This window comes from Leucopleurus acutus (genome assembly GCF_964270905.1).
Source record: "Leucopleurus acutus genome assembly, chromosome: 5".
Classification (NCBI taxonomy): domain Eukaryota; kingdom Metazoa; phylum Chordata; class Mammalia; order Artiodactyla; family Delphinidae; genus Leucopleurus; species Leucopleurus acutus.
This window is the reverse complement of record NC_139147.1, coordinates 67,196,990-67,214,583: the sequence shown is the minus strand read 5'-3', so window position 1 is coordinate 67,214,583 and position 17,594 is coordinate 67,196,990. Positions and strand designations below refer to the sequence as shown.

The 17,594-nt window shown below is 33.8% G+C and overlaps 1 protein-coding gene across 2 annotated transcripts in view; it reads right to left on the bottom strand.

The window, feature by feature from the left end:
- The window catches only part of STXBP5L (syntaxin binding protein 5L), a 377,334-nt gene that overhangs the window by 123,540 nt on the left and 236,200 nt on the right, over window positions 1-17,594 (bottom strand). For both annotated transcript variants that reach the window (XM_082839711.1, XM_082839710.1), the window contains exons 16-18: window positions 15,376-15,593; window positions 13,082-13,254; window positions 10,031-10,156 (exon numbers count right to left, since the gene is read on the bottom strand). In XM_082839711.1, coding sequence (XP_082695837.1) covers window positions 10,031-10,156; window positions 13,082-13,254; window positions 15,376-15,593 — 517 coding nt within the window. The remainder of the gene's footprint in view (window positions 1-10,030; window positions 10,157-13,081; window positions 13,255-15,375; window positions 15,594-17,594) is intronic.

The window sequence follows — 17,594 nt, the reverse complement described above, 5'->3', positions numbered from 1 at the left end:
ATTTTATTGTCATTTTACAGAAAAAGAAACTGAGCACAAAAAGCTTAAATAACTTTTCTAAGATCCAACAGCTAGAAAGAAGCAGAATTAGGATTTGAGTCTCAAAGAATCTGACTCTAGTGTTAATGCTCTTTAACTCTATACTAGACTATCTTAGTAAGTAAAAACAAACAAATAAAAAAACAGAGCTCTCCACTAAGCCTAATTATCAAAGCTCCATGGTTCTGTATCCTCTGGAAATGATGGGAGGAGAAAGAGCTGATAATAATAGAAAAGCTGACTCAACATAATTCCTTTTATCTTTGGAATAAAAGTGAAGTAGTCACACTTTATCTTCTCATAAGATTCCTTCAATGACTTTGATTTCTCACGCTCTTTTTTACACTCATTTTGTTCTCTCAGTTACTTTGCTGCATTCTATCAATTTCTATATTTACTCTTTTAAATGACTTTCAAGTCACAGTATATTAATATTTCCATTATTAAATACCCTGACTAGAATATAAACTGAATGAGGGTAGTACATTTTTCCCCCTGAATTCTAGGGAGTAATTATTTTCAAAGGTCCAAGTTTTTATAGTCATTTTTGATATCTGATGATTCTCACCACCTCACACCCCCAAATCCCAAAGGAAGGTACTTTTCAGAGGCACAGTGCTATTTCTTCTTGGTTTTTTTTTTTTTAAAGTTTTAAAAATTACACTTGAAAATATGCTTACTTTAAAAAATTCAAACAATAAATATAAAATGAAAGTTCCCTTAAATCAACCCACTGTATGCCAATCCCCTTTTCAGATTACTTCCACGAACAGTTTCGTTTATATCCTCTTGGCCTTTTTCTATATTTTAACAAGTAGATATTTGTTCTATAACTTTCTTGTTTTCACTAAAATATGTCTAAGAGGTATTTCCTTGCTGTGTTTTTTAACTTTTGCATTGTATTCTATAGTATAAAAGTAACATTAAAAAAAAGTATCTTCCTATTTATGGACTGTTACATGGGTTCCAAATATCTTGCTATTATATATAATGATGCAAAGAACATCCTTCGACAAACTTTGTGCATAAGTGACAGTCTCCAGAAATTATTAAAATTTCAGTAAGATTAGATTTTTAGAGTCAAAAGATATGCTTAGTTTTATTTAAAAAAATAAAATATATGTATATGTGAGGATCCACTTTCTAACACTGTTAACAGAAAATACTAGTAATCTTTAAAAATTTGCTCATATAATAAGCAAAAATCACTATTTTGTTATTTCATTTTTCTTTTTCCTTGTTAGTGACGTTGAGAATCTTTTCAGGTTTGTTAGCCATTTGTATTTCTTTTGTTTACATACTTTGCTTACTTTTGATTGGGTTATTTTTCATATCAATTTACAGAAATTTTTAATGTATTCTGGGAGCTTATAGCATATAGAAATGTATTCTGGATGTTTATAGCATATTACAGACAAACAAATTTTGCCTGGTGCAAATAATATCATGAATCTTGATTTTATAAAGTTTACTATATATTTTGGTAATTATTTATATAAATTCATAGGAAGCTAGTTTTTTAAATGGCTTCAAAATATTTGTGTATATTCTAATTTATTTACTTAGAATTTTGTTACAGACAACAAGGTTGCTTCTAGTCTTTTGCTATTAACAACACAATAATGAATATCCTTTATAAATTACCTTGCATTCAAATATTGAGTATATTTACGGGATAAATTTCTAGAAATAAAATTACTCAATTATTTGAAAAAAACTTTATATTTTACTCTTTAATTCAAGTATAAGACACATAAATGAAATTGTACACTTCAATGAATTATCACAAAGTGAACAACCTTAAATAATTACCACTACATCAAGAAATAGAATGTTACCAGCAGCTGTGCTGTGCATCTCCTGATTTTTGCTCCTCTCTCATCTCCCCAAATCTGACTTCCTACATACACCAAAAATCAGTTTTGCTTGCTGTTGATAAATGTTTCACTTTTTTCTAAAATACTGTTGCACATAAATGAAGTTAATTCATTTCATTGCTGTAGAATTCAATTGGATTAATATAATACAATTTATTTATTCAGTCTACTCTGATGGTCATTTGTTTGTAGTTTGGGACTATTATAAATATAAAACTGCCATTGCAAATAATGCTACTGTCATTTGGTGCATATGTGCTTGCATTTCATTGGGTATATACCTAGAAATGAAACTTCTGGGTTGTAGGGCATGCATACATAGGTATGCTAAAATGAAGTAAATAAAGTTAACAACTTTATAAAGTAGATTCACCAATTTACCCTCTTAGCAGCAGCGTTTGAGAGTTCTTGATACCCAATATCATTGCAAACACTACCAACATTACCAATGGTAATGGTGTACCTTTTCATATAAATATGAAAATATATGTCATTTAGATACTCTCTTTTATGACATGTTTGTTCAAATTTCTTCTGCATTTTTTGCTATTGAGTTATATTTTTCTTATTGATGATTCTGTTTACACTCTGGATAGGAGTCCACTGTCAGATAAAATTAATCCAAGTATCTCTTCCTTGTCCTGCCATTTCACTCTCTTAATTGTGCATTTTTTTCCAAGAAATTTTTTTTGTTGTTTGTTTGTTTGTTTGTTTGTTTTTTGCGGTACGCAGGCCTCTCACTGCTGTGGCCTCTCCCATTGCGGAGCTCAGGCTCCGGACGCGCAGGCTCAGCGGCCATGGCTCACGGGCCCAGCTGCTCCGTGGCATGTGGGATCCTCCCGGACCGGGGCACGAACCCGTGTCCCCTGCATCAGCAGGTGGACTCTCAACCACTGCGCCACCAGGGAAGCCCCCAAGAAATTCTTAATGTTTTCCTCTATGGTTTATACTTTTTGAGTACTGTTTAAGAAATAATTCCTTAACCCAAGTATTATGAAGAAACTCTCCTATTACACTTTCTAGAATCTTTGTGTACAGTGGAAGAGTCAAATTTCATTTTTTCTATATAATTATTCAATTGACTTTTTACTACTTATTGGGTGGCAGGGAACCTGTCATTTCCTCCATTGCTCTGCAGAACCAATTTGGCTAAATATGCTTGTATCTATTTCTGTGCTCTTTATTCTGTTCATTGGTCTATTTGTCTATCCTGCACCAATAAGAACACTGTCATGACTAATACAGCTTTATTTAGTAAGTCTTGTTTTCAAGTAGAGCCTTCTAATTCTGTTTTTCTTCCATACTGTCTCAGCTAGTTGTGGCCCTTTGCATTTCTCTGTACGTTTTAGAAGGGAAATTTATATTGGTATTCTGGTATATCTATAGCTGAAATTTATATTGGTATTCTGGTATATCTATAGATCAATTTGTGAAAAATTGTCATCTTTACACTACTACTGAATTTTTCATTCCATGATTTAGGTTCTTAAATTTATCTTAAGTTTTATAGTTTTCTGGGTAGAAGTCTTAAATATCTTTTATTAGATTTATTCCTAGATCTTTTATTTTTATTTTATTGTAGATGAAATCTTTATACAATTTTAGTTTCTAACTATTTTGTAAGTATATGAAAATATAGTCTATTTTTTACCTGGACTCTGTATCCAGTAACCTTGTTAAACTCAATTACTAATTGTAATAATTTATCTGCTAAATGATTTTTTTTTACATTTCCTTTGTTTCCAATCCATACGACTGATTTATTTACCTTTCTCAGTACAATGAAAATAGAAGTGGTCACAGCAGTCATCCTTGTCTTGTTTTTATCCCAGAGGTAAAGCTTTTAACATTATTAAGTACGAATAATATTTGTTGTCATATATCACACTAAAGAAATTCCCTTCTTGTTTTAGTTAGTTGTTAGTAAATGTTTATTTTGCTTTTCTCATCTATGGCTTAATCATTATGGTTTTCTACGTTATCCTATTAATGTGATGATTTACACTGATTCATTTCAAATGTTGAACAAACCTTGCATTCCTGGTATAAAACCAAACTCGATTATGATATTTTTATTGCTATATTTATTTATAGTTTGGCTGGGATTTTTGTATCTATGTTCATGCATGATATGGACTTATAATTTTCACTTTTTGTAATGCTTTTTTCAAATTTTTATTTTTTAATTTAAAAAAATTTTAAATTCAACTATAGTTGATTTATAGTATTGTGTTAGTTTCAGCATGGTAATTTGGGTTTTTTGTAGATTATATTCCATTATAGGTTATTACAAGATACTGCATATAATTCCATGTGGTATACAGTAAAAACCTTGTGCTTATCTATTTTATGTATAGTAGTTGTGTTTGTTAACCCCATTTTCCTAATTTGTCCCTCCCCTCTTCCCTCTACCCTTTGGCAACCACACATTTGTTTTCTATGTATGTGAGTCTGTTTCTGTTTTGTATATAGATTCGTGTGTATATTTTTCAGATTCTACAATACAAGTGATATCATATAGTATTTGTCTTTCTCTGACTTATTTCACCAAGCATAATATTCTCTAGGCCCATCCATGTTGCTGCAAATGGCAATATTTCATTCTTTTTTTATGTCTGAGTAATATTCCATGGTATATATGTACCACATCTTCTTAAGCCAATCATCTATTGATGGGCATTTGGGTTGCTTCCATGTCTTGGCTATTGTAAATAGTGCTGCTATGAACATTGATTGGTGTGCATGTATCTTTTCAAATTAGAGTTTTTATTTTTTCTGGATATATACCCAGGAGTAGAATTGCTTATCATATGGTAGTTCTACTTTTAGCTTTTTAAGAAACCTCCATTCTATTTTCCTTAGCAGATGCACCAATTTACATTCTCTCCAACAGTATACAAGGGTTCTCTTTTCTCCACATCCTCTCCAACATTTATTATTTGTAGACCTTTTTTTTTTTTTTTTTTTTTTTTTTTTGTGGTATGCGTGCCTCTCACTGCTGTGGCCTCTCCCGTTGCGGAGCACAGGCTCCGGATGCGCAGGCTCAGCGGCCATGGCTCACGGGCCCAGCCGCTCCGCCGCATGTGGGATCTTCCCGGACCGGGGCACGAACCCGTGTCCCCTGCATCGGCAGGCGGACTCTCAACCACTGCGCCACCAGGGAAGCCCTTATTATTTGTAGACCTTTTGATGACAGCCATTCTGATTAGTGTGAGGTGATAACTCATTGTGGTTTTGATTTGCATTTCTCTAATAATCAACGATGTTGAGCATCTTTTCACATGCCTGTTAGCTATCTGTACATCTTCTTTAGAAAAATGTTTATTTAGGTCTTCTGCCCATTTTTAACATTGGATTCTTTGTGTGTGTGTGTGTGTGTGTGTGTGTGTGTGTGTTTGATATTGAGTTGTATGAGCTGTTTGTATATTTTGGATATTAACCCCTTGTTGGAGGCACAGTTTGCAAATATTTTCTCCTATTCCATAGGTTGTCTTTTCATTTTATTGATGGTTTCCTTTGCTGTGCAAAAGCTTTTACATTTGCTTTGATTTCTTTTGCCTTGGGAGACTAATCAAAGAAAATATTGCTACACTTTATGTCAAAGAATGTTTTGCCTATGTTCTCTTCTAGGAGTTTTGGTGTCATGTCTTACATTCAGGTTTTTAAACTATTTTAAGTTTATTTTTGTATATGGTGTGAGGGAATGTTCTAATTTCATTGTTTTATATGCAGTTGTCCAGCTTTCCCAACACCACTTGTTGAAGAAATGGTCTTTTCTCTATTGTATATTCCTGCCTCCTTTGTCATAGATTAATTGATGTGTAGGTGTGTAGGTTTATTTCTGGGCTCTCTATTCTGTTCCATTGTTCTATATGTCTATTTTTGTGCCAATACCACACTGTTGTTTTTTTTTTTTTTTTTTTTGGCGGTACACGGGCCTCTCACTGTTGTGGCCTCTCCCGTTGCAAAGCACAGGCTCCAGATGCACAGGCTCAGTGGCCATGGCTCATGCGCCCAGCTGCTCCGTGGCATGTGGGATCTTCCCGGACCGGGGCACGAACCCGCGTCCCCTGCATAGGCAGGCGGACTCTCAACCACTGCGCCACCAGGGAAGCCCTACCACACTGTTTTGATCACAGTAGATTTGTAGTATAGTATAGAATCTGGAAGGGTATGCCTTGTTTTTTTCCCCCAGGATTGCTTTGGCAATTATGGGTCTTTTCTGGTTCCATGTAAATCTGTAGATTGCTTTGGGTAGTATGGCCATTTTAACAATATTAATTCTTCCAATCCAAGAGCATGGGATACCTTTCTGTTTCTTTGAATAATCTTCAATTTCCTACATCAATGTTTTATACTTTCAGCATATAGGTATTTCACCTCTTCAGTTAAGTTTATTCCTAGGGGTTTTTTTTTTGTTTTTTGGATGCAATTTTACATGGGATTTTTAAAAATTTCTCTTTCTGATATTTCATTATTAGTGTATAGAAATGCAGCAAATCTCTGTATATTAATCTTGTATCCTGTGACCTTGCTGAATACATTTATTAGTTCTAATAGTTTTGGGGTGAAGACTTTAGGGTTCTCTATACAGAGTATCATGTCACCTGTAAATAGTGACAGTTTTACCTCTCCCCTTCCAACTTGGATACCTTTTATTTCTTTTTCTTGCCTGATGGCTGTGGCTAGGATTTCCAATACTATGTTGAACAGAAGTGGTGAGAGTGGGTATCCTTGTCTTCTTCCTGAATTTAATAGGAAAATTTTTAGCTTTTAACCATTGAGTATTATGTGAGTCGTGGGTTTGTCATAAATGGCCTTTATGATGTTGAGATATGTTCCCTCTATACCCACTTTGATGAGAGTTTTTATCATAAATGGATATTGAATTTTGTCAGATGCTCTTTCTTTGTCTACTGAGATGATCACATGGTTTTTGTCTTTCCTTTTGTTAATGTGGTGTATCATATTGATTGAGTTGTGTATGTTGAACCATCCATCCTTGTGACTCTGGAACGAATTCAACTCGATCATGTTGTATGATCCTTTTTACGTATTGTTGGATTTGGTTTGCTAATATTTTGTCAAGGATTTTTGCATCTATATTCATCAGTGATATTGGCCTATAATTTTTTTGTCTTGTAGTATATTTGTCTGGTTTTGGTGTCAGGGTGATGGTGGCTTCATAGAATGAATTTGGGAGTGTTCCCTCTTCTTCAATTTTCTGGAATAGTTTGAGAAGGATAGGTATAAGTCCTTCTTTGTAATTTTGGTAGAATTCCTCACTGAAACCATCCAGTCCTTGACTTCTGTGCAGGGAGGTTGTTTTGTTTGTTTGTTTTTGTTTTTTTAATTACAGATTCTACTTCACTTCTAGTGATCAGTCTGTTCAAATTATCTGTTTCTTCTTGATTCAGTTTTGGCAGGCAGTTCTATCTACAGCCAAAGGGGCTTGTCTCCTCTGTGTAGGGCCCCAGGACTGGGAATTCCAGTCTGTGGCTTGACCTACTCAGCCCCCAGGGTAAGGGTCCACAGGTGCAGACCTTCTCAACCTTTCAGCTCCCTACCCAGGGTGGAGGTCCCAACCCTATGACTTTTTTCCATCCTACCCTGTTACATGGAAATCTTTCTTGCAGCTTTAGTTGTATAGGAATTCTTCTGACAGTTTCCAGTTCCATGAGACTTGTTCCACATGTAGGTGAATTTTTGAGTTGTTTGTGGGGGGTGATGAGTTCCACATCCTCCTACTCTGCCATCTTGATCCAATCCCTTTTCAAGTTTTGATATCAGGTTATGTTGGCCTCATAAAACGAGAGGAATATGCTTTTTTTCTTTCACAATTCTCAGAAAGAGGAATAAGTTCTCAGAAAGAAAATAAGTACTGTTGTTACTTATTTCCTAAAACTTTGGTGGAATATACATGGATAGCCAATTGAACTGGAGTTTTTTGGCAGTTGAGAGTATCTATGAGGCAGGCGTCCAAGCTTTCTCATACAAGTGTAGGTTCTTCAGAGGCTTTGTAATGACTGTCAACCCCACAGTAACTTTATAAGGGAAATATGCTCTCTACCTGACTTACTTATTCCAACAACCTTCAGCTCCTGAACCTGGCAATACACCTTCACAGCTCTTAATTTTGGCATTGCCTTGCCTTTGTAGGTCAGTCTCTAAGTAGGGAACCCTGAAAATGGCTTGAGCTCAGCCAACTTCAGTGGTAACTACCCGGGTAAAAAGATAAGCATATCTTCTTGCCATATCAAACAATGGGATTATCAGCTGTCCCCACACTCCCTTCCTTTCCTCCCCTCATCCATGGACTGTTCCTGCCAGCTTTCCTACCAAAGAATTTTTCAGCCAAGAAGCAAGCTCCCAATATCATATTCACATACATCTACCTCCGCCCCAAATTCTAGGAACACAGGTTTTTTTCAGGTATTCACCCTTTCAGCTGGCTTCAAGGAGTTCTCTTGGAGCTCATGAGACTTAGCTTAGGGGCAGACTGGGAAGTATAGAAATAGAGCCAAATATATATATATTTTAATGTATTATTTGATAAAAAATGATTCCAAATTTAGACGGGAAAGATGAAATATCCAGGAAGTGGTATTGGCATAACTCTTAGTCATCAGGTAAGAAATAAAGTTTAATCCCTATTTCATACCTCATACCTAAATAAACTCCAGATAAAGACTTAAATATATTAAACAAACAATGATATAGGACAATATTCTTCATTATTTTGAAGTGAAAAAGGCTTTTCTAAGTATGACACAAAATCCAGAGCTATAAAAGAAAAAAATAGAATTTAAAAATTAAATTAAAAAATTTTAAATTTTTGCATGGAAAAAACCATCCTAAACAAAGTCATAAAAGAAACAAGAGAAAGGAAAATATCTATAGGTTACATCACAGAGAAAGCTAACTTACTTACTATGTAAACATTTTTCACAAATCTAAAAGACAACAACTCTGCCAAAAAATGGACAAAGAATAGAAACAGAAATGTCACAGTAGAGAAAAAGATGTCCAATTTCACTTAAGATACAAGGGAAGTGTTAATATTATAATAATATACTTCCTTTTACTTAAAATGACAGGGATTAAAAGTTTGGTTATATACTATTGTTAGAAAGGTTGTAGGGAATCAGGTATTCTCAAACATTGCTGGTGGGAGTAGAATTTGGTACAACTTCTATGCAGGGCAACAATCTAGGAATAAGGATTAATTAGAACTAAATTAGCTTTTAAAGGGAATACAATCCAACTTTCAAAGATAGGATGTCTGACTGGATTATGCTGTTCTGCACTTTCTACTGACTCTCAGTTTACCCTGTCAGAGGAAATGAAAAATACTTTTTGGAGAATGATAACATCATTTAGAACCTCAAATTATCTCTATAATATTCATATATATATATATATATATATATATATGGGAGTAGATAATGTTCATATAATTTTGAATTAAAAAAAACAAAACGGAAACAAAATCAAAAAGCAAACGTAGGTTACATGAAGACGATATAATGTGACCAAAAACCAAGACAAATGCTAAGCTAGAAACCAGTTATGGAGTTATCAAACACATATTTAAAGTAACTATATTCAACATGTTCAAGGAAATAAAAGACAAGAGCGATAATTTAAGAAGGTAACAGAAAGCTTTAAAAAGAACCAAATGGAAGGTCTAGAACTAAAAAATAACTGAAATTGAACTCCATGAGTCAATCTACCATTAGATTAGACAGCACTGAAGAATTAGTGAACTTTTAAAGACAAGTCAGAAGAAAGTATCCAAAATGAAACACAAGGAGGGAAAGGATAGAAAAGACAAAGCAAACAAACAAACATGTATGAGTGTATTAACATCCTAACAACCTCCCAACAACATTTAAAGTGGGGATACTATTAAAGTTTGACATCAAGAAAGAACACAGAATCACAGTTTATATTTAAATTATTATTTTTCTTAGTACCATTTTCAATCTAATAAAAATCCAGGTAAGGGCTTCTTTCCATTTTTAGGATTTCACTTAAGTATTTTAAAAGAAACATTTAAATATATCAAACATATCAGATAAATAGTACACATTAAAAGACTGTTAACTACTTACATTCCATATGCCGAGCTTACAGCAAGGCTAGTAATCTGTTGTGGAGGTTCACCATCCACCCAGACCAACTGAATAACAAGTTCTGCTTGATACCCTGGAGGCATCCGCACTGGTCGTGTCTTAACACTAGAAAACAGAGAAAAAGTAATTGCATCATATACAGTTCAAATACGTATGTTCATGCTTATTTTCAGAATTTACAACAAATCTTCCTACAGAAATATAAAACACCAGGCATTGAGGACATTATGCAGGTAGGCAGTATCTTCTCTAGCTTTCTCAAAATAAACCAAGACACTTGTGATTTCTTAGCCTTTCCTTTAAGTAGTTTTTCAGTCAGATCCACAACTTCACCTGGCTTTCATCAGTTCCTTTTTCTCTTGTGATAGTAGTATTTTTAATTATTTTTATTATTTATTTTTTTACATAATATTTGTTACATATATGTAAGTTATAATGCATAACAATAAAAACTATGACCATTAATCTACCACCCAACTTAAGAGTTCAACATATTCAAAAGCTGAATTCCTGCTTTCTCTATGAATTTGCTCCACTTGCATCCTTCTCTATTCCAGCTGATAGCAGCTCTTATCCTTCTAGTTATTGAGTTTAAAAACCTTAAAGTAATCCTTGACTAATATTCTTATACCTTGCATCTCATATCTCACATCCAACCAATTATCAAATGTATTGGTGCTACCTTCAAAATATATGCAGAAGCTGACCACTTTTTATAATACTTTAGTACAGCTACCATCCTAGTTACAGTTGACAAATAAAAATATGGGATATCCATTTAAATCTGAATTTCAAATAAACAATAAATAATGGGTTTATTTTGTTTATTTGGGTTTTTTTACTGTATTTCCCATGTAATATTTGGGATATACTGATACTAAAAATGTTCATTGTTTCTCTGAAATTCAAATTAGTGTATCCTGTTCTGTTTTGTTTTCTTCTGTTTTGCTGAATCTGCCAGACCTTAACATTATCTCTAGGTAGGTGCAATAGCCTCCTTATTGGTCTCCCATCTTTTACCTTTCCCCTTCCATCCCCAAATCTACCTTCACCATAGTGACCAAAGTGACCAGTTTAAAATTTAAGTCTGATCATATCACTTCTGTATTTAAAACCCTATAATCATCCCCATTTAATTAGGAATAAAAGTCAAGGTCCTTACAATGGCCTATAATTTGCCCTCTATTACCCATCTGACTTCATCTCCTACTACCCTGTCCTCTACTGCCCACCATCCTTTCCTTGTTCTAGCTACACTGACCTCCTTATATGCCAGGCACTTTAAGACCTTTGCTTTAGCTGTTCCTGCTGCCTGGAATACTCTTCCACCAGATATTCTTCAGATAACTCCCTCATCTACATTTGGTTTAAGTCTCATCCTCCTAATGAGGCCTATGATGACCTCATACAAAATCAAAAGAAAATCAGATAATTGCACAAACATGTGTATATTGGTAAGAATTGTAATATTGCTAAAAATGAAGAGCTGGCAGTATTGAAAGGCTTATTTATTAGCTTATGTATATGGATATCTAAATCCAGCAAAGGAAAGTCATTTAGGGATGGATGTCAACATATAATTTAGTAAAGCATAGATTATATGCAACTCAAGAACCACTTGTAATATACTGTAACTCAAAGAATAATATACTTCTGCTGCTTGGTCCTTTGGAGCTTATATACATATAGGATTATACTGAATCCCCTTGGTTCTCTTGATAATCCTTAAGATTGTCACTACTACTTTACAAATCTGCATTAAATGCTACAACACATGGTATTATTTACTTCATCTCCACTATCAGATTTCTGCTGATTTTACTGGTTTTTCTCTTTTATCCCTATCTTTTATATTTTTTAAATTTTATAGAAAAATACTCAGGTCATTGCAGGACCCACTTTAGTGATGGGTCTTCTTAGCTAATAAATCTACAGTGCTTTCTTAAGCTTTGTTTAATTTTTTGTTCTCTGTCTTTCATTTTAATATAAATCAATTAAGTGAAGCAAAGTGATATGAAGGAAAAATTAAATGTGTAAAATTATAACATTATGAAAGTTTTCCATTTGCTAAAGTTTAATGATTTTGTTTCCCCTTCATAGATTTTCCTCTCAGTAATGCCTACTTATACTTCCTTTTTTAATTTCACAAGAAAAATTTGGGGTGCGGGGCAGAAGCAATGATTACAAAAGTACAGCAACTGCTAACTGTATGGTAAGCTTATTTTTCTCCTGAAACCTCATCTTTAAATTTTCCATAAGTGTTTTTATAGGAAATGAGGAAACTAGTTATCCACAGTTCCTTGAGTAGCAGACTCAGATAGTTTCATATGAGGCTCAGAGAAATTCCTTGCTTAGGCTAAATTCTCCAACCAGCTAATATTAGAAACATTTGGTTTGACAATGTAGAAGCAGTAAGTGGTAACTTAAGGAAACTGCATTCTTTTGTACCCTATTACCAGAAAGCATAAAAACAAGATAAACATCACTATAGGCTTGATTAACTTTAAGTTTTATTTGAGCATGACACTAAATTTGTTTAGATATACTGAGACAATGCAGTTTATTACAAAATAGTATCAGTTGAAAAAAGAGAAAAAAATATTATGCAATATCCTAGTAACCATGAGAGAAAAAAAGCCTTTTTTCTGACATAGTATTCTTGTAGTAAACTTGGTTTAACTTTTGGATTACAAGAAGGCTGAAGACGTTCCCTAAAAATACTTTATCAGTTGAGAAGTACCAGGCAAGTGGCAAGTTTCTGCTCTGCCAAACGTTTTCCCATTCTATCAAAGCTATGTTTTCTTTAGGGTCGGTCAGGGAAGGAAATATATTTATTAGTAATGAAGAATGGAAATATTGTGCCCTCTTCATAGATATTCCAAAAAAAAGAAGACAAAGGTACCCCTTGGTGGACTGTAGACCACTTGACAACAACTTAATAAAAGAGGAGGATGATTTTATTTGGTACAGTTTCAATGAATTATACAATTAACATGTAAAATTGTTTTAAAATTTGGTAGCAACTCTTACTTGAGGCATGGGATACTATCCTTCGTTACTCCTTCACTAGCCACAGTGTTAGTGCTCCCAGAAAGACTCCTTGAAGAAGGAAGCTGGGATGAGAGATCAGGAAATGGAGGACTTGTGTCTGGTTCCGGCGTAATAATATCTTCAATATCACACTGAAGTCGTACCTCTAATGACTTAAAAAAAGAAAAATCAAGTTTTGATTTAACCTAGATTTTCATAACAATCACATTAAAATATCTGGTACTCTTTCAGTAATTATTATTTTTTTCAGATTAATTAGTTCAATTCATAGTAAAGTTGAGATACCCCAAACTGAATTAAATAATAAATTATATAGAATATTCAGTGGCATTCACAAAAAAATGTAAATTAAAAAAATAAATAAATTTATTTATTTTTGGCTGTGTCGGGTCTTCGTTGCTGTGCACGGCTTTCTCTAGTTGTGGCGAGCAGGGGCTACTCTTCATTGTGGTGTGCGGGCTTCTCACTGCGGTGGCTTCTCTTGTTGCAGAGCATGGGCTCTAGGCACGTGGGCTTCAGCAGTTGTGTGGCACACGGGCTCAGTAGTTATGGCACATGGGCTTAGTTGCTCTGCGGCATGTGGGATCTTCCTGGACCAGGGCTTGTACCCATGTTCCCTGCATTGGCAGGTGGATTCTTAACCACTGCGCCACCAGGGAAGTCCTTAAAATGTTTGTTAATTCTTCAGAATTATAAGAAAATACCTACCAGTGGAGATAAATTTTCTGTATAATAAATATTCCTTAAGATAAAGTATAAATTACAATTCCATATATGATAAAATAAAAGGAGAAACTGGTCATGGTTATTCCAATGAAAGAAACTAAATTGGATGTGTGTCTGTAAAAACACACACACACGCAACACACAAATTGTTATTTGTACAAAGCTTCTTAGCTTTAAAAAACCTTCATTCAATCTTGACTTTGAATTACTTCAGTATAAATTTTCCAAAATAAATTCCATATTTTTGTTTGTTTCATTAGTTTAGCTCTTATATAATTTCATTAGCTTGGTCAGAATTGCTTAATGAAAAACATATGATAATTTATACTGGAATAAAAAGGTGATCCAAACCCTTTTTTTTTAAAGCTGAAAATGTTTTTAAATTACTTTATGACTGCATTCAATGCTCAAATAAAATCTATTTTATAACATAAACATTCACTTTTCAATGTAAAAATAAGCATTTTTGAGATTAAAAACAATTGCTTACAAAAAGTGTAATTATGGAGTAGTGAATACAGCAATATTATCAAAATGATTGTCATAATTATCTTAAAACTTAAAACCTCTGGTGACAATAATAATTACCAATTATTGAGTGCTTACTAAGACACTCTGCTAATGACTTTTTATAATCATCACAAGAACTCTATGAAAGTGGCATTACAATTTCTAGTTTATGATTATTTTCTGTTTTTCTATTTTATTTACACAGGAAGTTATATGAGTGATGAAGTTGAGACTTACCCAGACTGTACTACTGACTAATGGGCCTTGTGACTTGTTCAGAATCACACAGATATTCATTGGTAAAGCCAGAATTAAAAGCTAGGCTCATCTGACTCCAAAGCCTGGGTTTTAACTAATATATACTTTAAGGGCAATGTTTAATTTTAGCCATTGAGGTAAAAACAGTTATACATAGGCCTTTAATAGATAATCTTTATTTTCTGATAAAATGGTAAAATGGACTGGGTAGAGAAGACCCATTATCTATAGGTGCCTTAAGTTAGATTTAATTTATCCCATGAGAGCATCATTATTTTGAATAATTAAATTATTTCATCAGTTTAAAAATTAAGATTACGTAAGGCAGGCCCATAATTATTTCCACCCTACAAATATGTTGCTATTTAAAAAATCATTCAAAGTAATCTTATTGTAGTTGAGAAATAATCATTTATGGCAATTAGTTGGCAAAAAGATAAATTTTTTAAAATTTTAATAAAGATATAGAACAAAGCTTGCATTAATTTGACATTTATATATAAAATAAATCAGTAACTATCTACATAAAACCTATAGGCACAATCTATCCTATTTAATAATACTAAATTTTGATAGAGAACTGTTTTCGTCATTTTAAGCCAAATTTTTTTTAATATGTCATAATAAGTAACAAGAACAATTAAAAATTCTATGAATTGGATTACTGGCCACATACTGTACTCTTGGTGGCTTAAAACCATAACAAGCACTAGTTAAGATCTATGATAACTGTTTTCTTTTAATAACTAAGTGTGAAAGTTAAATTTTAAATGACTTACCACTATTTCTGTTGTAATTTCATGTCTGCTGAATTTATAAATTATGACATATGCAGAGACTCCTGATACACAGAATATTCTGCTCTCTGGACACCAGTGGATCATCTGAATGGCATATGGATCTTCCTCTACAATTTCACATGTTTGTTTTCCTTCTCCTACCTTCTGTTTTTCAAACACTTTTGAAGTTTTTAGCTTGTACAGCATCTGCAGTGTTACTATAAGATATTGAATCATAGTTATCTTCTAATTTGAACTTAATTCATAGATGTTGTCGAAGCCTTTTAAATATACGTATTAAATCACAAAAGTAAAACCCAACTGAACAAAATAAACTACATTTTAACAAGGAATCATTCAATGTCATGCTCTCATATCAGTACCATTTAGCTGGAGGAAGACTATAGGGAAAAAATAAACATTTATTGAACATATACTATATACCAAAGAACATGTAGGACCTTTGTATGCATTGTCTCATGAGCTCCTCAGAAAAGTCCTGCGAAGTGAGTATTTTTATCCTTGTTTATTGACAAAAATACTTGGGTTCAGAAACTTTTAAATGAAACTACTGAGCCTACTTCTCTCTTAAGGGAGACTCCTCAATACTATTTCACAATTTTTTCCTTTGATTGTTAGATGAGAGGTTAATGCTATTCTTCGAGGGTTTATTCCTCTCAACAAATTTTTATACACTCCTTCAGATGAGAAACATTTGTAATTTACCAGTACCAGTTAGTAATACTGGGAGTCCAATGATCTGGACTCTTTTAGAAAGAATCTTTTCTGAGTGGCTCTGTGTTAGGAAATGGTCAGTTGTAATTGCTTAAAAAGTCTGGTTTTGTGAATTGTTTTTGGGAATATTTATTTGGGGGAATATTATTTCCATTTTAGAACCTGATGATAACTCCGCTATATAAAAGCTCTGATTCTACAAAGGATCCTTGAGAAACATTCTAAAACTCTAGGAGTTCCTGCCAAAAGTGCATAATCTGAACCTAATCATGAGAAACATTAGTCAAACACAAATTGGAAGAGATTCTACAAAATAACTGGCCTGAACTCCTAAAAATGTCAATTTCAAATACTCAGCAACCATTCTAGACTAAAGAAAACTCAACAGATACGATAACTAAATCCAACAAATAATCCTAGATTTTCTTTTATTATGAGAGATATTATTGGAACAACTGGCTAAAACTGAGTCAGATGTGGAAGTTAGATAATAGTATTGTATTAATATTAAGCTCCTGATTTTGATAACTATAATTTGATTATATAGAAGAATGCCCTTGTTTGTAGGAAGTATACACTGAAGTATTTAGGGGGGCATGTACTGTTAGAGGAGCATGATGTTTGCAACTTACTCTCAAATGATTATAAAAAGCTATATATATATGTATATATGTATATGTGTGTGTGTGTGTGTGTGTGTGTGTGTGAAAATGGAGGGAAGAGAGGAAGAGGGGTGGGGGAGGACAGGAGGGAGGGGGAGGGAGGAAGCGGGGAGGGAAGGGGAGAGAGAGGGAGGGAGCAAGCAAGTGCTAGATTGAGAGGAGGGCGGGTGAAGGGAACACATGCATACATTGATATTTGGGGAATCTGGCTGAAGGCTATACAACAGTTCATAGTATGTTTTTATGATTTTTCTGTAAGCCTGATGTGACATGGAAATATTAAAGAATATTACAGACATAATTATTTAACTTTGAGTTAATCAACAGAGATTATCCTTAGTAGGCCTGACAGAATCAGGTGAGCCCTTTAAAAGAGGGATCAGGGCCTTCCCTGAAGTTAGAGAGACACTCCCTTGCTGGCCTTGAAGAAACAAATCACGAGTTTTAAAGCTGCAAGAAAATGAATTCTGCCAACAACCACAAAAGCTTGGAACAGAACTCTGAGCTGCAGGTGAAACTGCAGTCCTAGGCAACACCTGAACTGCAGTCTCTGAGACCCTGAGCAAAGAACTCAGCTAACCTGAACCAGATTCATGACACACGGAAACTGTGAGACAGTATATGGGTTTTGTTTTAAACTGCTAAATTGTGGTAATTTAATACTCAGCAACTGAAGATGAATACAGTTGACCCTTGAACAGTATGGGTTTGAAATGCATGGGTCCACTTATTCTCAGATAATTTTCAATAGTAAATACTACAGTACTACACAATCTGAGGTTGATAGAATCCTCAGATGCTGAACCACAGATACAGAGAAAT